Here is a 24,127-nt window from a genome sequence, read left to right on the forward strand (position 1 = left end):
GTTTTCTCGCGTTTGGCTAAACGTGAAACATCTTATATTTGTTTGCCATATGATCATGATTGGGAGGTAGCCAAAGATATTTGTGGGAGGTTGGAGTTGTTTTATAGTGTGACTGAGTTTTTCTCTGGTCGTAAGTACCCCACAACTAATATGTATTTTTCTTTGGTGTGTGAGTTGAAAATTGCATTGAATGAATGGAGTTTGTCTTCAAGTGAGATGATAAGTACGATGGCCGAAAGCATGCTTGCTAAATTTAATTCTGTTGACACCCTGTTTTGCAACCCGTATTTAACTTCACATGGAGGATAAAAGGGTAATTTCACATTGGAAATATGCATCTTGATTCTGGTCATTAAATCCTTAATCTCATTTCACCAAAATGATCTTAATGTTGTAACGATCAAATCGATTGGTCATGAGCCCTAATCGGACCATTAGATTGAAAGTTATCATCAAATCAAGTTTTAATGGCTGAGATGCACTATTACAAATTGAGTCTGACTATATGTGATTATGAACAATTGATTTCAATTGGTTATAAATATAATCAATTTGAGATCGATGATGTATCATAATTTGATTGGTTAGGACTACATTTTATGGTAGAGTTGCATACACCTAATTAACTAGATAGTTAAACATTAATTATTCAATGAGTAATTTTTGTAATTATCTTTTAATTAGAGTAAATTTAGAGCCAATTAAGTCTGAAATGGGAGTGATTGGAGTCATTTAATGTTAATTGGGAGCTAATTTGGGGACCTATTAATGTTAATTGTGCTGAAACCATTTTCTAACAAATGACCTCTGCTTACCATTTCATTGATATCTCTCAGAATATTTTGAATATGTGAATGAGGTTATTTTTCCCAGAAACTAGACATCCAGGGCTTCAATTTGAGCACAAGAATGAGACAATTCCGATCAGAATTGAGGCAGATATGATTTTTCAAAGTTGGCTCTATAGGCTGTGACAGCAGCTACGGGAAAACCGAATTTTGGCTTGCTCCTTACTCCCACCAATCTTTCCATTTAATGCACCAGATTTCCCCAAAAGCTAAAATGAGGTCTAGGTTCATGATTCCTTGTCAACTCTCATTAAATGGCATTCCATTCATATTTCCTCCACCACTACTATATAAACCCCCCCTCTCCTTCATTTCAAAGCACACAAAAAATCCCCATTTCTTCTCTTCTCTTGAGTTCTAGTGAAATTGAGTAGTCTTGTCATATCTTGGTCTTCCTGAGACTCAAGGTATTGAGTGAGACTCACTCTCCTTCTCCTAGCTCTTCTTTTCCTCCACCCTTAGGACCTCCATCAAGAATCCCCTCCTCCATCATATGGATCTTGCATGAAGGTATAATCTCCTTCCCTAACTGTTTGCTTATATTGCCATGATGAGAATTTAAGATTAAAGCATGATAATTCTCTTGAATATGTTTGAATGTTCTTAATTGTTTTTATGTGTTCTTCACATGTTTTTAGTTGTTCATTACATGTTCATACATATCACTAGATTTAATCTTAAATCCACATCAAAAATATGAAAAACATGTTTGTTTAGTAATTCTTTCAAATTCTTGAATCTAGGTTATCACTATCCACACACATTCACTAGAGTTTATTTTTCAATCCAAATGCCATGCTTAATAAATTGAATTAGGGTTTATCACATGCACACACAGTAAATTCAACATACAAATTGATTTACATATTGGATGATGTGATATGAATGTTGGCCACCATAGTCTAGAAGACCGGTTTCACCGGGCAAGGTGGGTGCCTAACACCTTCCCATCTTGTAACATAGCCTCCGAGCTTAGATCAAGGGTTAGTAGATCAAATACTTATCCATGTAATTTTTGATTTTTAGATTGTAACTAGGAAATAAAGCCATGTACTTTATCTTAGATTGTATCTAGGACCAAAGCCATGTAATTTTCCTATGATCAATGTAAATTCAATTTCAAATTAATAAAATGAGGAATTTTTCATTCATGGTTTTCTTATTTTTCCAATAATTAAATAAGTGGCGACTCCATTGTAAAACCCTTAATCTAAAGGGAAAAATATAACTAGTCGAATCTCCATTTAGAGAGACAATAATACGACTCCACCCATTCACTTGGGTTTGGCCCAACCTCCTATAAAAACGGGCCGGGGGCGCGGTCTCTCACAAATTCTTATTGGGCTAATGTTAGTGTTGTTATGGCTGTTTCTGTTATCTTAGATCCAAGATATAAGATGAAGTTATTGGAGTTTTATTATCCTAGCATTTATGGTGTTAATTCTGATTTGGAGATTGAAAAAATTAAGAATCTTTGTTATGATTTGCTTGATGAGTATGGAGATGTAGATGAGTCTCCTTTAGATAATGAAGGAAGTTCTCATATGCCTGCAAGTACTTCAAATCAAGTGGCACAAATAAAATTTAGGTTGATTGGGTCAATGTCAAGGTTTGATGGGTTTGTGAACAATAGTTCAAGTAGTTCAAAGAAACATGGGAGTGGTAGAATGGAATTTGATCATTTCATTGATGAGGGAGTGTTGAAGAGGAGTGAAGACTTCGATATTTTGGCATGGTGGAAAAGTAATGGTCTCAAGTATCCTACTTTACAAAGGATTGCAAGAGATATTTTAGCCATTCCCGTCACAACTGTTGCTTCAGAAGAGGGAGTGTTGAAGAGGAGTGAAGACTTCGATATTTTGGCATGGTGGAAAAGTAATGGTCTCAAGTATCCTACTTTACAAAGGATTGCAAGAGATATTTTAGCCATTCCCGTCACAACTGTTGCTTCAGAAGCTGCCTTTAGCACTAGTGGGAGACTTTTAAGTCCACACCGCAGTAGGCTACATCCCAAGACTATAGAGGCAATGATGTGTGCTCAGAATTGGTTATGGAGTGAAATCAACGGTTAGCAATTGTCTAATTTTTATTTATAAAATCAAAATTGTGTTTTTATATTTGCTAGTTACAATTTGATGAGATTTATTACATTTTTTAATTCATTGTTGTTGTAGGTTCTTCAATTATACCTGGAGATAGTACATTTCAATCCATTCTTAATGATGGGGAGCCAAATGAAGATGATAGGAGTTGTGCCACAATTGATGGGAGTTGCATCACAATTGATGAAGATTAAATATTTTGTATTAATTTAGTAGGTTTTTTAATTTCTTGGACTTGTTGAATTAATTTGTTGGTTTGTAATTATTCTAAATTTGTGGCCTTGTGGGATTTATTTTGTAGCTTTTTAATTTCTTGGACTCGTTGGACTTTTGATACTTATTTCTTAAACTTGTTGGATTTATTTTATTTTTATGTTTAGCTAGTGATTATGATTATGATATTAGTTATAGTTTATTGGTTTATTGATTTATAATTAACCAGTGATTTATTGATTTATTATTAGTAGCCTATGATTTGGCATTTGAGCCATGTTATTTATTGGCATTTGGGCCATATTATTTAGGCTTGAATTGCATTAGAATATGCAGGCTTAATGTAGGCAAAAATAAATTTGGGCTTAATTTTTTTTTTTTTTTTTTGGATTGGGCTCAAAAATGTAGGCATAATGTAGGCAAAAATAAATTTGGGCTTAAAATTTTTTTTTTTTTGGATTGGGCCAAAAATGCAGGCTTAATGTAGGCAAAAATAAATTTGGGCTTAATATATATATATTTTTTTGATTGGGCCCAAAAATGCAGGCTTAATGTAGGCAAAAATAGATTTGGGCTTAAATTTTTTTTTTTTTTGATTGGGCCACGAATTGGGCCCAATCCCTAAACGGGGCCCGCGGGTCCGGGCCTCGGAAAAAAACCCGGTACCCTAAACGGGCCGGGTCCGGGTTACGGGCCTTGCCCCGCAGGTCGGGTCCGGGTATGGAAAAACCCGGCCCAAACTCGACTCGTTGCCATTCCTAGTTTTCCCGCTTGGTGCTGACTCCAGGTAAGGGCTAGGTGTTGACTCCTAGGTCATATCTTTTATTTTTCTGTTATTTCAATTTTGTTCTAGTTGTCCTGCATCAATTTTGGTATCAGAGCAAACATCGATCTATCTGAAGCATCTCGTAGTCAATCCAGAACTAGAAAAAAAATCACCACAAAAAAAAAAAATCCCTCCCCATTGTGTTTTCTCAACCAAAGAGTTGTCTTTGTCATTTTTCTACTTGGTCCAAGAAAGTTGACATTCAGTTGTGTTTCCCAGTACAAAAAAAAAAAAAAAAAAAAAAAAAAAAAAAAAAAAAAAGGACCCACGCAAGACCCATCACTCACCAACCGCCAAAACCCATAAAATCAACACCCACTGCCATGGAACCCAACAACCACCAGCCACCAGCCACTAGCCGCTGCAAAGCCCAACACCTCACCTCACTCACCAGCCGCCAAAACCCAAAACCCAACACCTCACCCTCGACCACCGCAGTTGAGGACGTTGACCACTGCCGATGCCAAAGCCCGAGACGAGCAGCCGCCACTCCTCCATGCCTCGTGCCACTGTTGTCTCCCCGTTTTTGCACCGCCGCTAGGCGTCGGTCTCCAACGCTGGCCGAGGACCCTCATCGCAGAGACTGCATCTGTCTCCGGTTTAATTTCTTTTGAGTTTTGTTAGTCAGTTTTGAGTTTCTGTTCTCTTAGTTTATCGCGTTTGACTCTTGTATTTTGTTATTTTCAAAAAAAAAAAAAAAAAAAAAATCGAAAGGAAGAAAAAGAAAGGAATTATTGTTGCTATGATAGCCCATTGGGCCCTTAAATTATTGTTGCATGTATTGGGCCTTAAATTGTTCTCCACAGGTTCTTGTTCCAACTTCCAACTATTTGTTGAAGCACTATTTTAGAGAATCATGGAAATATTAGAAGCACCTTATTTTGATGGTTATGAAACTTATCCGCGAGATTTTGTCAACTGGATGAATGGGATGGAGCAATTCTTTGAACAAGCAAATTTTGCAGATAACAAAAAGGTTAGGTATGCCAAGTTGAAGTTAATAGGTAAAGCACAAGGGTTTTGGGAGAATCTTGAATATTTCCGCTATATGAATTATGAACTTGCCATTAGTGTGTGGGAAGATATGAAAGAAAAGTTTTGTGATGAGTATTTATCACCATACTATCGAACTAAGTATCTACCCCAATCTCAGTGTAGTACTTTTCAAGTTGAAGCAAATACGATGAATCCTCATCCTCATCCCATTTCATGTCCTCAGTGTACTTTTAAGCAATCTATCAAGGAATTATCTACCTAGGAACTCATAAAAGATGTTCAAGACAGGATTGCTTAGATGAAGCAAATGAAGACTCAACTCGATTCAATTGGGAAACCAAGGATAATTGATCACAATGAACTTATTGCTGCCCCCATAGAAGACAACATTGATGGTGATATCTTGGTCGTGGAGAATCCTCCAGCAACACCAAAGCTTAATGTTGACATAAACGTACATGCCTCGACAAGTGTTGCTTTAACATGCGTGCAAGGAAATGAATCTATTGAAGAGCAGCAAGGAGAAAAGATGGTGCCTAAAGAGAGTATTATGTTAGAGGGTACACATGATGTGAAAGTTGAAGTTGTTGAATGTGCTTTTGATCAACCCTCCACAGTCTTTGAAGATCTACATCTTGGTGAAGTCGAAGAGGTTAAAACCACAGTGCTTCCTATGGTTCATAAGGTTCAAGAAGAGATTATACTGATTCCACACATTGATTTTGTTATTCCAAATGAGTTTGATGTGGTGGAATTCAAAGTTTTTCTTTTCCCTATGCTCCCTAAGGTGATTTCAAACTTGAAGCAAGTGTTATTTGTCAGCATCCTATTCCTTCAATATTATTATTTAATATTATTTATGTTTGCAAGTCAATTGTATTTTTATGTTTTAGGTCCTATTAGTTTATTGGGTTATTAGTATTTTAATTTAGAAGTAAGGGTATTTTTGTAATAAGGCAATTAGGGTTTCCTAGCTAATTAGAACTAGGGTTTAGCAATCCTTTATAAGTAACCTATTGTACCCCTTGAGGAGATAGCTGATATTTTGATGAATGAAACAATGACCATTTGGTCTTTCTTTGGTCTGGTGCTGACTCCAGGTCTATCTTAGGTGCTGACTCCTAGTAGTTTTCCCGCTTGGTGTTGACTCCAAGCAAGGCCTAGGTGCTGACTCCTAGGTCATATCTTTTATTTTTCTGTTATTTCAGTTTTGTTTTGGTTGTCTTGCGTCAATTTCCTTTGGGCTTTTTCCTTAAAGGGACAGTTTATGGAGGTCCACATCCAACCACTTGTGATAGAGTTCAACCGCTAACCAAACCACCTCTGCTGTCTTCCTGATGTTGGACAAATCTCTTGCATCCAGGTATTCTTCTATGAGTCTTAACATACTCTAGGCCTTGATTTCATGCCACATATCAGCTATTTAATTGATTTAGGGCTGACATTTGGAATTGCTACAGCAATACTTGTCAGTGTCACCACAGGAAGCACCCAACAATTTGGTGGTTCCTCAGAATCTAGAGAAGGAACTTGGTTATTGCCACACTCACCCACTCCCTTGACCCTAGAAGCTAGATTAAAAAGAATCATTAGAATCCTTCATAATTATCTCCAAGACTACCACATACTCTTCCTAGTTGTTTTCCTTGATATAGACCAACCATGGAAGACCCCTTTTGCCTTTTGGATAACTCAATGGACTGTTGCACATTATCTCTACATGTGGTATTTACTCAATGAGTATTAGTTGTGTCTTCATTTTGAGCCAGAATTTTACAGATATATTTTCCCGCGTGGAAATAGATATTTCCATAAATTTTGGCTTGAAATTTTGAAAAATGATGCTCATGAAGGAGAATGGATACAGTATCCTAAAGCAGAACATCCAAGATTTGGTTGTAAAATTACCTCAACTTGGAACAAAAGTCATGTAGAATGGTTAATTAATTGTGTATGTTGGTTGACTTTTTTGCTGAATGTGTATGTTGGTTAACTTTTTTTTTTTTTGATGAACAGTGTATGTTGGTTAACTTAAATAGCCGCTGCTGATGCATGAAGATTTTGTTTAGTTCAACTTTGATTATGATGGGGATCCAAATTTTGGATTGTAATATGAGGGATTTTTGCTAAATGTCGCAGTATAAAGACATGTTTAGGTAGGAAAGAAAAATATTGATTACATGCCTTCATGATATTTGATTTATGACTGCTTACCTATTATTCTCACTCACTGCTAGCGTATTTGATGAGGTTACTTCGGAATTGATAAATTATATTTTATTCCTTGAAGTTTTTTCTTTCTTTCATAAAAACATTGTCATCATGGATGAATTATATTTTATTCCTGAGAGAAAGATTGTCAAGGGGTTTTTTAGATTTGTGGGTTTTCATCACTCATCACCCAAAATAAGTGGGTTCCATGGAAAAGGTGCTTGTTTGGATGGGTTTTGGGGTTTTGTTTCCATCACTCAGTTCTCAACAAACCGAGTAATGAATTACCGAAAACAAAAACAAGTTTTAGGTATTTTTGAGTTACAAAAACAGAGTAACGAGTGGCAATTTCATAAATACCCTTACATCAGCAGGCTCCACGGTCAGAGAAGAGTCAAATCTGCAGTTCCTTTTCGTACTCCCCACCAATGGCTTTAATGTGAATTTCAAATTATAAAAGGATTAAACTATGGTTTATTTCATGGTTTAGATTAAATTTTACAAACCTAAAAGTTAACATGTTTTTTTTTTTTTTTTTGGTTACAATTTTTGTTTTTTAAAAATAATTTAAAACCAACTTAGGACATGCTGACAATTGCTTTGTCCATGAATAAACATTTGGGTTCTCTATCTCTTATAGACCGGATCATCAGATGCATACAAGAAACCAACAAATAAAAGGGAATAGAATAACCATTTCTTAAATAAAAAAAGATAAGTTTAGTTACAAAATTAGTTGTAGTTTAAGGTTATAATTTTATTTAATAAAATAAACATTACTACATATTTTGAAAATTTAACTGTTGAATTGCATATTTTTTACGTTCTTAATACATATGTCAAGTTTTGTATCAATTGAATATTATTTACTATATGATCTATAAGTTTATATTTTATATATAATTTTGAATTATAAAAACTTGCAATTTAAATAATTTATTAATAACATAGTTATTGATTTTTAATTTTCTAGAAAATTTGCAAGAATGAAGGATAAGAATAAAATATAATCCAATGGTAGATTTGTCAAAATTCATCTCCAGTAAAAAAATATTAAATAAGGTTGTAACTTAAGATTATAACCAATTTTGTAGTTAAATTTTGTCCATATATTCATAAAAAAAGAAGAAGGAGAGAGAGAGAGAGAGAGAGAGAGAGAGAGAGAGAGAGAGAATAACCATCTAAGTATGTTTAATTGTGAGAAGGGCATTTCTAATATTTAACCGTTGAGGGCCATTTTCTTCTCTTCTTCTTAAAAAAAAAAAAAAAACCCACCGGTTGGGGGCCATTAAATTTAACTTCCAGTTGAATGGTAGGGTGATGTGTAACCAATTTCTTTATTGATTTCTTCAAAGAAACCAAAACCTCTAAATTGATAATTGGATTATTTTGTAGATATGAGATATCTTTGATAATAATGACTTATACCACATTGGTTTTTTTTTTTTTTTTTTTAAATTATAATTTGATAGTTAAAACAGGAAGAATTTAAACTATAAATATCTCTATTTGAAACCGTGTCCGATGAATTACAAAGTTCTTGGTGCATTTGACACTACACAAAATATGAAAATAGTTCATATCAAACGCAATGTTATTGTCGTTTGAAGGTCTTATACTTATAAAATTCTATTATGACTTATTGTGGTGACAAAAAATCCAACTTAACAAACTGAAAATGCTGCCTCAAAAACATATTTTCAAGACAATTTTTATATAATTTGTGCGTTTCTAAATGTTATTATTGTTGGATTGAGATTGATAGTTGCAAAAAGCAACTTTCAATCTCAACTATTGATTCAAAAAAATTAAGACAAAAAATCCAACTTAACTAGCTAAAAATATTGCCTCGAAAATATATTTTCAAGACGACTTAACCTGTGCGTTTCTGAATGTTATGACTATTGGATTGAGATCAGGTGCAATATCTTAGGTGTTACACCTGATGCAATTCCTATAAATGATTGAGATTGATAGTTGCAAAAGGCAACTTTCAATCTCAACCATTGATTAAAAAAAGTTAAGAAAAAAAATTAAGAGAAGTAAAAAGTAAAAGTAAAAAAGCTAAAAACTGAAAAAAATTTATGAAGTATGTGTATGTGGATGAATTGAACCTGTTGAATTGCACCGGATTCTAATCCATTATTGTTAATAAGACGAAAACGCCGCGTTTAAGAAAATTGTAAACGACTCTACGGAATCAGGGAAAAACGAAACGACAGATGATCCTTGTCTACCCTTATTAATATTTTCCCCGGAACGCACCGTTTCATGACCTTCTCTACCAAAATAAACGTTCAGACCTTCTCTCAATTCCTCTGGCTCGTGAATTTGTATCACAGAGAGAGAGAATGGGGACACGGTCGAATTTCTACAAGAACCCTTCCTTAGCGTACAAGAAAGACTTCAGTCTCTCCTCTGTACTACAAAACCTTAGAGGTATCATATTGAATCACTACTTATTAGCTGTTTTACTAAGAAAATTTCAATTAGCTACCAAACACAGATTTGTTTGTTAATTCAGTAATTCTTCAAAATCTTCAGCTTACAACATCGCCACTGGAAATGCTCCTCTCACTGAACAACAACCACCACCACCACCACCACAGCGTGACGAGAAAAAGCCGTGCCAAAAACGACGCCGTAATCCCAAACCACCGCCTGATCGGAAACTTGAAATTGAAGATAACGATGGACCTATGTCTCACCAGGATTACATTGCAAAAAGAAGGTTAACAAAATTCAATTCACTGAATTTGACATTTTGAGCTGTAATTAATGCAATCGTTGTCCAGTTTGTAATTTTGTTACTTTTCCAGTTATGTTAAACTTTCAGTTTTTTTATGACCAGGAAGGAAGTTAGTTCGGTCCGGGTTTACGAGGAATTAACTGCAGACGTTTTGGTAATTCAAATTGTTGGCAGTTTGATTTATCTTATGTTTAGTTAGATTTTACTTTATGATTGAGTTTCAGTTATTGTTTCGTTGCAGAAAACTTCTAATTCGGGTGCAAATTTAGTAGGATATGAAAGTAAGTTCCTCCCACTCTCAATGTTAATTCATTTTATCTTATTGATATTTAGTGTTTCTAGAAATATTAAGTATTTGGGATTGAATTGCAATTGGATGAGAGTTTCAATATCAAAAAATGAAGTTGGCAGTGATATCTTTTCAATGTTATAAGGTGTTTTTATGATCACATTATAAGAAATCTTTATATGATCACATTATATACATGTGGAAATCATGTGTCTTATGATCAAATTATAAGAAATCTTAATCAAATTTTTAATTATATAGCTTATTGTATGATGATTTTATATTTCTTATTTGTCTGAATTTAGTAATGAAGCTTGGGAAATGGTCTCTAGTTTGAAGTATTCATCCTCTCTTGTCTCAGCATTGACTAAGAAGTTGGAGTGGTTTGAGTAGATGGGCATCCATAATATGTTATGTATTGAAGTCCAGTTATGCTTAAAATTGGCTTAGAATAAGATTTTTTCACCAGTCGCTAATGAGCTATAGCTCAATTGGCAATTCCTCCTCCTATAATAATGGGGTGGAGGGTGAGGTTGTATGTTTAAGATCCACTAGGTGCATGTGTAACTAACCAATTCAAAAAAAAATAAAAATGTCATCAGCCATGGATGCCTTCGTAGACATTTTCATGATTTGGATAATAACTATGATGTACTTGAATTGGTATTTTGCAGTGGAATATTAGGCTCTTATTAATTTGTAACACTGTTCACTAACTCCAGGTGATGAAAGTAATTCTTCAGAATGTGAAGAAAAGCAAGATCCTCCAACTTCTGGTTTGTTTCTGAGCCTCTATCTGTTTTGCTGCCAGTTTATAGTCATTTATAAAAATTCGACGATTAGTTATGATTAACATTACTAGATCTGAAAGTAGTTAGTCTTTGTAATTTACTTATTGGTGAAAAATAGTTCCTCTAATTATAGTGTTGATTTGACTTGGTTGATAAATGACAAACATTTCCATTTAGTGAAAGGTTCTAATCTGTAAAGTAATAATTATCAATCTTCATAACTTTTTAGGTGGGGAAGTCATGGATGTGTCTTTGATTATGCTAGTTTTCTTTATATACTTCTTTTAGGTTCCATAAATGAATTCGATCACATCAAGAACAGAAGTGAGCAACGTTTTCCTGATCCAGGAGAGCCTGTTTGTGTAGTATGTGGGAGATATGGAGAATATATATGCAATGAGGTGAGATATGCGAGCTGCATATTTTCTTTTTCAAACTTCCGCTCACCTACTCTGCTTTCTCCCTGCCCACTCACCTTTTGAACATTGTGTTTCTGTGCTGATAGACCGACGATGATATTTGCAGCATGGAATGCAAAGCTGAGCTTTTGCAAATTCTTAAACTTGACAAGGTGTTGATCTGTTTACAAATTTATTTTGATATCTTAGAATATACTGCTTCCTGAATTCTTAATCTTTCCATTTTAAAATTTTCAGGGGTCCTCAAGTGACCGAATTTCAGATGTCTCCACATCTGGAGTTAAAGGTGCCTTACCATTGCCTGAGTTTGGGGAGGACACCTGGGATTATAACCGCCATCGCTGGTCCAAAAAGAGATCTAGTCTTTGTACTTATGAATGGTACATTTCTTGCTTAACATTTTGATCATGGATCATATATATAAATGTGTTACTCAGGCCAAATAATTGCATTACTGCTGAACCCATTCTAGGGTAAATTACAATTGGCGAGCATTAGTAACTTCTTTCTGCTATTTAATTATATCACTCTAGTGTACAATGTCAACACTCTAAATGAGATACTGTTTTTTTTTTGATAAGTTCTAAATGAGATACTGTGAAGGGAGGAATCATTGCTTCCTGCTTGAGTAACTGCAGAGATATAGCTTCTGACACTTCGGTTTGGGCCTATATTTACTTGTGATTGTGAATTTTTTATTGTAGTTGGAAATGTCACAGGCCTGGACACCTTGCTGAAGACTGTTTGGTAATGACTTATAACCAAGTTTGTTATAATTCTTTAACCACTTCTATAAAACACCTGCATGTTTTGGTGATATGACTTACCTATTTCGTGAGTTTGACATTATTTTAAAATTTTAAAGTTATCTTTTATGTCTAGGTTGCAGAGGGGCAAAATAAGTCAGGTTCAATATCCAGAGATCTTCTTGGACTGTACAGAAGGTTCGAAAATACTCTTTCCTCATCTTGTATCATTTTATCACAACTGTAATTCATGAATGGGATAGATAAATGGGGAGATGGGCCTAGTCATAGGGCTAAGTGCATAAAAGGATTCATGGAGCAGGCCTCAATTAGTTGGGATTAAGGTTTGGCTGAGTTGAGTTGAGCTATAAGAAACTTGTGCTACTGTTCACAACACCTCTTGGCATATATTATAAAGAATCTTATTGACATATATTTCTCATCTTTCTGTTTGAGATCACATAACATGCAAATATGGATTATTAAATAATTTTAACATTCATTTTGGATTATTTTTGTATCTGCAGATGCCACCAGATAGGAAAAAACTTGTCAGCTGCAAATTGCAATGCATGCCGCAGCTCATTAACTTTGGCTACATGCCTTGACTGTAGTAATATCCTTTGCGACAAGTAAGCAGTAGAACCAAGCCTAGGGTTCAAATTTTTTATTGAAATGAATTGAATTTTTCGTAGTTGTGCCTATTGACTTTATGTGGATGCTTTATTTTGCATTTGAAACAACTTATGCTGCTCTTGTGCGGATAATATGTCAAATGTCTCACTTTATATTGTGATGTCTCTAAGATTGCTTCTACTGGATAGGAGCAGGGTTCTAATGTTAATGGTTGGGGAAGGTTGTTACATTGTGTGTTATATCAAGTAAGAGGAGGGGTGGTCTCCATGCTGTTTCTTTGTGTTATAATGTAAGGTGGAGAATAATGGGACATAAATTTAATGCAATATTGAGTTTTGGTGCACTTGCTAAAGAGGTGATATTATTCAAAGAGTGTTGACAAATACTAAGAAAACCAGGGGGAAGAAAAAAAGAAAGGGGAGGGAGAGGAGGGGGGGGGGTGGTCTGAATGCCTTTTTGGCCCCCTTCTTCATGTTATGATATTTCTTGATGGTGTTTACATATGTTTGACGTCTGAGCTCTAAGATAGAATGTATTTTCTAATTTATAGTGCAGGCCATTTGAAGGAGCATATCAGGATGCATCCATCCCATCAACATTATTACTCTCACAAACTCAAGCGTCTGGTGAGTATTTACTTTGCTTCACAGTGTAGTTCACATCTAGAGAAGAAAATGCTGCTGTTTCACTTTAAGTATGTATAATAGTTGAGTTGAGAGGTTCTGGTTGAAAGTTGACATGTTAATAGTGTCTGTATAAATGTTTATTCAATTATTACGGTAAAAAAAAAAAAAAAAACTATAATAAGATTTGTGCATGTTGCTAGTTTGGAATAACAATATGAATACCAAACCTTATATTTCTGCAAACTCATCTTGACCAAGAACCCGCTTTATGTGACCAAATCTGTATAAAGAAGTCATTCAGTTTTTCTGTCTGCATATTTATTTCATGCTTTTTCTGTGTAATCTGCATTTTTTATTTTCCTTCCTCTTAGAAGCTTTCTTGTCAATATTTTTTCTCATATGATTCAAAAGTCTGATCAAATTAGTTTATAATATACAAAGTAAAATAAAAAATGTGGATAGAATCTTTTGGTTGCCTCAGAAAATAGAGGCTTTTTGTGTTTTGTGTTTTGTTTGTTGTTCTTTTTTTCCCCTTCTCAATTGAGCTGCCTTATAATAGAAACAGAAAAAAGATGACAAAATGTGTCTCCTAGGTGAAGTCTCTATGTGCTTACCAATTTCTGGATATATGGTGCTTATTTTGCAGTGACTGTTTCCTATGACGCTAAATAATGTTAAAATGTGATTGGCTTTAGGTAAAATGCTGCAAATCAACATGCAGTGTGACTGATATCAGGGATCTTTTGGTTTGTCACTACTGTTTGGATAAAGCCTTTGACAAATTCTATGATATGTACTCTGCAACTTGGTACGCAATCTATATTTACAAAAGCATTTTTTTAACCTCTTTTTGTTCATATCCTGACTGTTTTAGGGGAGAGGATTATGGATATCTGAAAGTAAATGTGAAACTCAAGTTTTCTATTCTACATATGGAGAAATGTCTTTTTAGATCTCTGGAACATTGCATAAGTCTAACCAACATAACTTAGGAAAAAAAAGGTCTAAATAATTTAATGGTCTAGAATATAAATATAATAGGGGGTTTCTTTGTCTTTTTACTTTTTCCCCCACTCTCAAGGTTAATTTCTTTTTTAGTATCAGTTGTCATCAATAACATAATATCGTGATTTTAAAAACCAGACTAGACCGGCCAGCCCAACCAACTTAACCGCGAACCGGCCACCAGTCTGGTTTTTATAACCCAAAAAACCAGGGGGAAAAAAACTGCGAGCTGTTAGAACTACAGTCGGATGTGCCGGTTCTCTGAACTGTTCATGGGTTTTACAGTTCGAGCCAATCTTGCTGCCAATTTCACATTGATTTCAGTGCCACAAGATCTGACTGGCAACTGTTGAGCAAGGCCTTGCTCTGCGTGTTGATGTTGCTGCAACTGCAGATCTCTCTCTCCACATTCTCATCACCTTATCTTTTCTAGCTCATCCCTTGTTGCCATTGTCTTGGCAGCTGTAGATCCACATCGGCCAGGCTGATATTTAGATTGGCAAAGGTGGAAGTCCTTCTTGGTCGTGTTCCTTGTAGAGAATCAAGTCTCTTCTCTTTGGTTGTCCAAATATTTAAGTTAATCTTATCTCCATAGCATGACTGGGCTTCACGTTGGGCACTTGGGCCCTTCTACCTATCAACCACCTAAACATTAATGCCAAATAGCCTTATATATATATATATATATATTTTTTTTTTTTTTTTAATACATCTTTAGTGGGGAAGAGGGATTCAAACCTTGGATGTCTCCGTTGGAAATACCAAAAAGTGCTAGTTGACCTAAAGGGTAGATAGTTTTAACTTGAATGATTTTATTTTCAATTTCATTGCACACCTCCTCGTTACTTGATGGGTTGTCTAGTTTTCTTTTCCTTGAAAATTTACAATTAATTTAACCTTTTAGTATTTACAGTAGATATTTATATGTCTCAAAAGAATTATCAATAAAATTTCTATTACTTATTAAAAAAAAAAGAGTCTTTAAATAATTATACAATATAAATATCTATGTCTTAAAACAATAAAAATATTTTCTAGTCTATTACTAATTTTGAAATTTGAAATTTTTATTTGTTTTTATATTAATTAATTATGACATTATCATGGTTGGACCTCTGTTCCAATCTCAGTTTGTCCTCAAAACCTTGAACTTGTCATTTTTCTTATTTTTTAACAGTTTTGTTTTTAAAATATTAGTTAACACTTTTCCTTCATCTCTTTCAAACAAAGTTGCAATGTACCATGGGTTACACCGTTTGATTTGTCTAGGAGGTTGAATATGTAGCTGTGTTTGTTGAGTGCAGGAAAGGAACTGGACTTTCTATCATCTGGGGTTCTGTTTGCTGTGAAGATCACTTTGCTTGGTTAGTGCCATGGAAATGATTTTTTTTTTCTCTACTATGAATTGGGTGAGTCTCTCTGCTCATGGTCTGTCAATTGTACAGGCACAGGATGAATTGTTTGAGTGCAGGCATGGAAGACAGCGCATATATTATCAGTAGGAATGCCCAGAAAGACAATCATGTTCAGCTTAGTGACTTCATTTTTTGATGGGATCATGAAGGCAAGTAACACTTCAATTGCTCATAACTCTCATATTCTCCCAGCAATACTTACTCTTGGCTGTTTGAGTACGCTAGCAATATAAGAAAGTGTTCAGCTTAGTGACTTCATTTTTTGATGGGGTCATGAAGGCAAATGACACTTCATTTGCTCATAATACTCATATCCTCCCTGTAATACTTACTGTTGGCTGTTTGAGTATGATAGCAATAGAAAGTTTGCAACTCGATGTCAAGTTGTCTACATTTGGTAGAAAGCCATGCTGTCTAATGAATCTAAAAGTTGGTGGTACTCTATCATAGGTGTTTCTGCAATTATAGTAGTATGATTTAATGAGAGAAGCGTTCCTTATTTATGCTCTCGGGTTTCTGTAATGTGGACTATGTCTCTGTCAGTTTACATCTGTCATATGGATTGGAATCTCAGGCCGGCAGCACCACCTCAATGACTATCTGTAGTATAGGTTTTTGCAGATGTACCTTTAGTTTTTATTTATTTATTTTTTGCCGGATGGAGGGGGAGGGCAGGGGAGGAGGTGAGGGAAAGATCTCCAATATCTTGTTAACCTTTAATGGCAAGAATTCAGACTCTGAAATGTTTATTTGCAGTCTCTTAAGCCTGTGATCTTCCTTGAATAGGCATGATTTTGATCATGTCCATGCTTGCAGGTTCATGCACTCTCTCTCTCTCTCTCTCTCTCTTAAGGTCTTTTGCCGCATGAGTTGCTTTGTTTGTGAAATGTGATATGAGATCAAGTTAAATTTCTAGACATGTTGTACTCCTGGATCTCTTGGGTTGGTATATTGTCCATACCCATAAATTCTTTGCCTTATAATTTTTGTTGGTTTCTGTTTGGCTAGTTTATTTTTTGACAACTTATTTTACTATTCAGCTTATTTTTTCTACTATTTATGGGTCCCACTGCACTTTTTAGTACTATTCATGTATCCAACTGTACTATTCCAATTAACAATTTACCTTTAAATACAGTAGTTTTAGTAAAAAGTTTTCAGTTTTAGCAAAATAAGCGGATCTCAAACAGACCCTAAGAGTCTTCCTTTTTATTTTTTGGGATTGCCTCTATGAGTCTCATAACTCAATTAATACTTTTTCACATTTTCAACAAAGACATTTAGGGTTTAAATCTCATTCTTCCTAACTATTAGATTATTATTATTTTGAAAATTTATTGCTTTGCTAATATGGGCAATGCATGAAAAGCATTTATATTTATGTAAAACATATATTTAAATAATAAGTTGATGAAAATGTTTTTACGTAATTTAATTAGAGTTCTTATAGAAAAGATTAAATATAATTCAATTAGAACTTGTTTAGTGTTGTGTTGTAATAGTTTGATTGATTAGCGAATTTAATTGGAATGCCCAATATGATTTTCCCCCAATTTTAAGTAAACCGGTTTAAAATATATTAGAAAATGAGGCATTGATAATAAACTAATAAGTGAATTAATTTGAAAAATCTATTTAGTGAGAACTAAATTTGATTTTTCAAATTTTGATGACTAGGCCGGTAGAGATAAACATAACACACCTAAAACGGGCTACACATTCGCAGCCCATTTTTAATAAAATTCGAAAGCCCAATCTTAATACACCTGCAACCCTTGTATCCGGTACGCTTTCCCCGCTGTAATAAACTATAAAGTGTGAAATGACGACGGTGCCACTACCCAAGCCGACGTGGCGAGAATCAATTCGCGTATATAATACGCTTAGATGGAAGGAAAAACAATTCCCAGAACAAATTTAACCCAAACTCCAAACAAGACCTCCTTAATCCGCAGAGTTCCATCACCGACCTTTGAATTTTGATCATATTACGGCATACTGTTCTTGATTCTCAGTATATAGATATCTACACTCTACTTTAATTTGTTCGTATACAATTATTTTTCGAAGCACACACAAACAAACAATCACCAAAAGCTAAACCCTAATTCGCATTATTTTTGGGAAATCCATTACCATCTGTGTACTGTAGGTAGGATTGGTAAATAGAGTAGTAATGGGAGGTCATGGAGGTCTGAATATTCTGCCACAGAAGCGGTGGAATGTGTACAATTTCGATAACCGAGAGAAAGTCCGCCGCGACGAGGAGGCTGCGGCGAAGGAGGAGCAGCTCAAGCGCGAGCAAGCGAGGAAGCGCGACACCGAGTTCCGCATCGAGCGCCTCCGTACTGCTCGTGGCTTGGCTCCCACTGTGCCTGTGCCAGAGCCAGAGCCAGAACCAGCACCAGAACCAGAACCAGAGCCTGCTGAATCGGAGCCAAAGACTGGCCACATTAACCTTTTTGAAGGAATCAGGATTTTTGATCCAATCAAAGTATCGGAGAACAAGAGAGGTAGTGAAAAAGATGAGTTCAAGAAGAATAAGAAGATGAAGAAAGAGGAGGCACCGAGAGTTGTGGGGCCGGAAGATGAGAAGTATAGGTTAGGGTATGGAGTTGCCGGGAAAGGAGTTAAGTTGCCGTGGTACCTTGAAAGGCGGAGCGATGATGGGAATGGTGAGAGTGGTGGAGATGGTGAGGTGAAGAAGGAGGAAGGGAAAAAGAGTGGGAAGAAGACATTGGAGGAGTTGAGGGAGGAGCGGTTCAAAAGAGAGAGGCGCGAGAAGGAAAGGGAACGGGCTTTGATGGCCGAGAAGAGTCGAAGAGATAAAGGGTTTTCCAGGAGGTGAGCTTGCACCATATGCATCATTCTTGTTATTATGTATTTTGTTGTATCTGTAAGATCAACTCTTTGTGTGCGTTTATGAATGTTAAATTGATGAATGGATGGATGGCAAAGAAAGTTTTTTATTCTACATATTAGTAGTATTTGATTTGGCAATGACACAAATTGGTATTCTGTATTAAGAATTATGTGTAGTACTCCATTTGTGTTATGTTTTGGTGCAAGTCAAATGATTTCAGAGTCTAATAATATAGTGTTATAGTGCTGTAATTTACAGAAGAATTGTCTATTCTAGTTTAGTCTAAGTATGACTATAGAGATTTACAATCAGGTGGTTTGCAGTCAGCTCGTATTAGTAAATATTTAGCATAGCAGAGGAAAAATGGTGGACATAAAAAGAACTACAAGGAGTAATTATCTTTGACTTCTAGGACTTTGTTGTGGGCTTTTTAGCAGTGTCAATAGCCATTAGGCTTGCATCTCTTAGATCTTTTTAAAGAGACTCTAATACCCAGTTTGCCTCTCTATGTGCACTTTTTGATTTTTGAAGCCCACAGTTGAATTATACGTGCATTTTTTCACGGGTCCGGCTCCCCTTCCATTTTTATCAGGATGGAGGACGTGTGTCAAATAAAATATCTAAAGGCAGAAAACAAGCCACCCAAAAAACAAATTTATTTTTCTCTCATCTAAAATTTTCAGCAACCTCCATTGTCAAACCCACCGGACCACCAGCAACTTCTGGTGGCAGACCCACTGCCTCCATACATCAACATTGTTACAGTCTGCTGCCAAGATTGCAAGCAGATTCTTGATGTTTGCCTTAAAAAAGAAAAAGATTTCTATAATTTACAGCGGACAAATCCTTCAGACACCCAGCGTACAAACCCATGATTCTTTGTTTCTCTCTTCATCCATTTTGTCTTTCTTTTCTTTGATCGTTTCACTTTCTGTTACTTTTTTCATAACTGCACCCAACTTTCATCCTGTACTCTTTCTTGTCTTTTTATTCTAATTTAGTAAAATCCCAAAAATAAAGCAATTGAAGGTAAAGAGAATGTGAGTTGCAAAGATAAACCAAGTGAACCCAAAACAATTTTAAAGCTTAAGAAAACACAATAGAAAATTTTGAGAAATGGGAAAAGAAGAGGAGAAAATTATCTAGAGAAAGCAAATCTTGAGAATCTGAGGTCATTCCGGTTCTAGGGATTGTCCTTGAAAGTGGCGAAGTAGTCTTTGGCTGTGTTGCTGTATGGGCGGCGGTGGGTTTGCTACTAGAAGTTGCTGGTGGTCCGATGGGTTTGCTTAAGGGAGGTTGGTTGCTGAAAGCTTTGGTTGAGAGAGAAATTCATTGGGTTTTAAGGTGGCTTGTTTTCTGCCTTTGTATATTTTATTTAACACATGTCACATGTCCTCCATCTGGATAAAAATGGGAGGAAATGGGAGGATTTCCAATGGGAGGGGAGCCTTGACCTTTTTTCACTATTCATTTCAACTATGATTTCTTATTTGTCATATATGTTTTCGCCCATGTTTTTTGGTCTTCTACTCATGATGGTTTGTATATTTCACAGACTTTGAGTTAACTTTAAGTTGTAGTCACTGTGGTATGGATGCTCAGAAGTATCTATCTTTGGTATAGGTGGAACTTAAGATGATGGTATTACTTCTGCAAGGGTAGTTAAAAGTATGCACTTAGTGCTAGTGTTATTGCAAGGGAGTGGCATCCTGAATTCAGTTAACCATTGTTGTAATTGCTAAAGGGCCTCATTGCTGGTCTTTTTATTCTCCTTTCCCTTTCTATGGATTAAGTTGGATTAACATTTTTATTTATAAAAAAAAAAGTTGGATTAACATTTTTAGTTTTCTGGAGAACAATTCAAATTTCATCATTAAAGGAGTCCATTAATAAAGAGAAGAGTCCCGTCAGAATTTTAGAGCCCTCTATAGTTGCAATATCAGATAAAGAGCAATAATCAAGAATTAATCTCCTTGTTCTATTGTTATTCATTTTTTTATCTATGGCAGCTTGTAAGTGTGAACATATAATTAGCATCTGTACTTGTTATGGTTTAATGCTTCTTCCCTTGCTTTAAACAATCAATTCTACCATTTAATATCCGGAGAAAAATTAAAAAGAATAGAAGAAGATAATGAAGAAGAGGTGATTTGTTTCTGTCATAACTGAGTGAGAAGTATGAGTTAATGCATTTTTAAAGATCCTAAGCTTGGTTATGGTTTTTATTATTGTCCCAGTGAGCTTCTTGCTCAAATGGCACACCCCTCGTTCATAAAAAATGGATGGGTTCAAGGAACCATTTGGTGAGTGTGTAATTCTTGCCAATCATAAAAGAAAATTATTGTTCATCTATTAATCTACATAGAAAGTTGTTCTTATATAAAAGTAAAACTATGGCAACAGTACTTGCATCAGCTAATGGTACACCAAAGTGGGAGGCGGGGTTGGGGGGATTTAAAAATCTTTATTGTCTAAATCTCTCCTTTGCCAATCCTGACTTCTAATCCTAAACTTGCCTAAATTTTTTGAGGTAGTTTTAAATTTCTTTACCTTTAGAAAGTAGCTAGTTAGTGTTGAATATTGAAGGAACTAGAGATGGTTTAGTTATGGTAGAAATTACTGATTGGTGTTCATGTTCTTCAAAATGGATGTGATGGTTGTAGCCAGATGTATTGAGTCAAGCTGAATAGGTTTGGGCCGTGACTAATTTTTTCTTCAATGTCATATGAACTAATTTAGTCTCAGGATATCCAAGTAAAAAAGCTACGTGCCCTTGTGTTTTGGATATGTTTTGTTTCCAAAACATGCTTTGCTTTACTTCCATGGTTGTATGATTTTACAGTGAAGTGCCTAAGCAACAGCACCGGCATAATAACAAGGTGAACTCAAATATCACTTTCTTTTGACGTTCACAATATTTGTGTAAACATTGAAGAGGAATGGATTGAGCACAGAGAATTTAATGAGGTTTTAAGAATTGCATGAAATGGGCCAGTGGTTGAAATGTTGTGTGTGTGTTTGGGAACGGAATATAAGCCAGCTTTTTGATTTTTAGCTTTTATGTTTAGCTTTTTATAACCTCACTTTTTCTTACTTTTTCTCACTTTTTCAAAGTACAAGTGTCAAGTATACTTTAGAATACTTTCAGCAAAAAGCTAAAGAAGTTATTCCCCAAATTTACGCACATGTTTGGGCATTTTGCTTTGTTTTTCTTTTGATTTTTAGTTTGCAGATGTAGTATGTGAATGTGTATTTTTTTTTTGTGTGCAGGGGATGATCAAGGCAAGTGAACAGGATTTTCAGAATATTTAACTCTCTCTGGTTCACCTTGTGTTGTTAATCATATCAGGATTTGGGTTGTTATGAGCTTTTTGGAATTCACAAAAAAAAAAAAAAAAAAAAAAAGTATAAAGGCAATGCATTTTCAATGTCTCTCTTTAGAATTTTAATTCCGTGTGAAGTTCTATTGCATACTTTATTGTCAATGAGTTCTGGAGAAAGTTGCCCTTGCTTGTGCTTGGAATTGGTCCTTTGAGTGTAAAGTGCAGTAGTTACTTGTCAATGAAGAAGAATGAATCTTTGTACATATCATAGCTTTTGGAGAAAATCGCCCTTGCATGTGCTTAAAATTGCTTCTTGAGAGGAAAGTGCAGTAGTTACTTGTAAAGGAAGAATGAATCTTTGTACTTTGTCAATAAGGAATCTACCTGGGCTAATATATTTTGCAGAGGATGAAATTGAATTGATTTTATCCTGTTATCATTTTAGGTTCTGTTTGGCAGAGGATCATGGTTCTGATTGTCTGAGGATCACGTCTGCTAACTGACTGCTAGAAATTATTCCATTAGTTGAAAAAATTTTTCTCCTTATTTTATCTGGTGTGATCTATTAAAATTTTAAGTTGATAATCATGTTGAAGATGAGAAATTTCAGTGTCGTAATAGACGTTGAAAGTGGATTTCTGCCTTATTTAATCTTACAGAAGATCGCATCTACCACAGCTACATTGTATTCCTCATTCGTTGTAAAATTGTTTAGATATGTCCTCTCTCTCTCCCCATAAAACTTGAACTGAACTGATATATACCATATATAGGGTGTCGGTAGCAAAAGTAGTTTCAGCATTTTGTTATTTGATTGTACTGGTTTTATGAGTATCTATATTATTATTTAAGGAACTTTTCCTGTTTGGACCAGATTTTTTTTTTTTTTGTTTCAAAATACCTCTACAGCCTATGTTTAACTAGGGGTAAAACTTGGTAAAAATGATTATTTAACTTTCACGTAAAACACTATCTACAAAATAGGACCACACTCTTAGTACACTCACGTTGATTTTCAAACTCAAATTGCTTCAGTTCTTTAATTCTCTCAATTTTGTGTTTTCAAACTTCTTTCATCCACCTCTTTGCTTCAGATTTCACTACAAACAATAACAACAATGGTTTCTCCAAAAAAAAAAAAAAAAAACAATAACAACAATAGACAGATTTGAGGTAAGTTCTTTCTTAGATCAAATCTCAGCCCTCTCTCTCTCTCTCTCTCACTTTTTTATTTCTACATTTCTCACTTCAATTTGTCTCTCTATTTGGCCATGTTTTGCTTATTGTTATTTTGAGACTTGTTGGATATTTTATGATCTATTGTTTTACAGACCTTCACAAGATGCTATTAAAAGATGTTTCATTTTTTATGACTTCACTAATGTGTAGGCTTTGAGGTTAGTACTATTGGGCTTCGTTCTTCTCTACATTATTTGTTGTAATAACAATGCCATTAACAAGACGCTAAAGAAGAATTACCATACTGATGTGTTGGCAAAGGAGATTACCGTGAGAAGGAGAAAGAGTAAACTAATTTTGGGTGCAAGGGATTCTCTCAAAAAGTCACGTTTTAGGTTAGGAAAAAGCTCAAAACAAGCGTGTCTTCTATTTCCCTCAGGGCCACATCGAATAGGTTTGTTTTTAACTCAGTCTTATTTTTTGTTTTGTTTTGTTTTGTCTTTCAAATTTTTTTTTTTTGGAGGAAAATCTTTCAATTTTTATAATTATTATGGTTTTGTTCTATTTTGGGCATGACAGTTGTGAAAGGTTGAGGAGATCACTGTCAAAACGAGCATATCTTCTATTTCCCTCAGGGCCACATCAAACAAGTTCGATTTTAACCCTTAAGTCTTATTTATTTATTTTTTTTTTGGAGGAAAATCTTTCAATTTTTATAATTATTATGGTTTTGTTCTATTTTGGATGTGACAGCTGTGAAAGGTTGAGTTTTTTTTTTGATAGTTTTAAGCTTTTGTTTTTGGCTTTTGTTGTTCAAACTTCAAAGTGGCTAATAAGTAATGATTTTTTTTTTTTGGTTAAGTCTTGGATTATCGTTTAGCAAAAAAAAG

General features: G+C 34.9%; 2 protein-coding genes across 2 annotated transcripts; both read left to right on the forward strand.

Annotated features, from left to right (window-relative positions):
- Positions 1-9,445: 9,445 nt before the first annotated feature.
- LOC126707994 (uncharacterized) lies at positions 9,446-16,697 on the forward strand. Its single transcript, XM_050407783.1, has 15 exons — positions 9,446-9,635; positions 9,741-9,927; positions 10,048-10,099; positions 10,187-10,226; positions 10,957-11,010; positions 11,314-11,426; positions 11,531-11,596; positions 11,682-11,824; positions 12,149-12,191; positions 12,327-12,388; positions 12,718-12,822; positions 13,377-13,452; positions 14,148-14,260; positions 15,762-15,821; positions 15,903-16,697. Exons 1-15 carry the CDS (start codon positions 9,548-9,550, stop codon positions 16,006-16,008), a joined length of 1,308 nt encoding a protein of 435 aa, XP_050263740.1. The 5' UTR covers positions 9,446-9,547; the 3' UTR covers positions 16,009-16,697.
- A 1,015-nt stretch (positions 16,698-17,712) lies between these two features.
- On the forward strand, positions 17,713-22,502 carry LOC126707995 (uncharacterized). The gene is made up of 2 exons (XM_050407784.1): positions 17,713-18,716; positions 22,006-22,502. The coding sequence occupies exons 1-2, from the start codon at positions 18,049-18,051 to the stop codon at positions 22,010-22,012; spliced, it is 675 nt and encodes a 224-aa protein (XP_050263741.1). The 5' UTR covers positions 17,713-18,048; the 3' UTR covers positions 22,013-22,502.
- The last annotated feature ends 1,625 nt before the right edge of the window (positions 22,503-24,127 follow it).

Source organism: Quercus robur, chromosome 12 (assembly GCF_932294415.1).
Source record: "Quercus robur chromosome 12, dhQueRobu3.1, whole genome shotgun sequence".
NCBI lineage: Eukaryota > Viridiplantae > Streptophyta > Magnoliopsida > Fagales > Fagaceae > Quercus > Quercus robur.

What these genes read in the sequence shown, in the direction of transcription:
- LOC126707994 (XM_050407783.1), top strand. Translation starts at nt 9,548, where the DNA reads ATGGGGACACGGTCGAATTTCTACAAGAACCCTTCCTTAGCGTACAAG. An exon ending in GAGAATATATATGCAATGAG is followed by an intron (nt 11,427 to 11,530) that starts GTGAGATATGCG and finishes CTGTGCTGATAG; the next exon opens with ACCGACGATGATATTTGCAG. An exon ending in AAATTCTTAAACTTGACAAG is followed by an intron (nt 11,597 to 11,681) that starts GTGTTGATCTGT and finishes TAAAATTTTCAG; the next exon opens with GGGTCCTCAAGTGACCGAAT.
- LOC126707995 (XM_050407784.1), top strand. Translation starts at nt 18,049, where the DNA reads ATGGGAGGTCATGGAGGTCTGAATATTCTGCCACAGAAGCGGTGGAAT.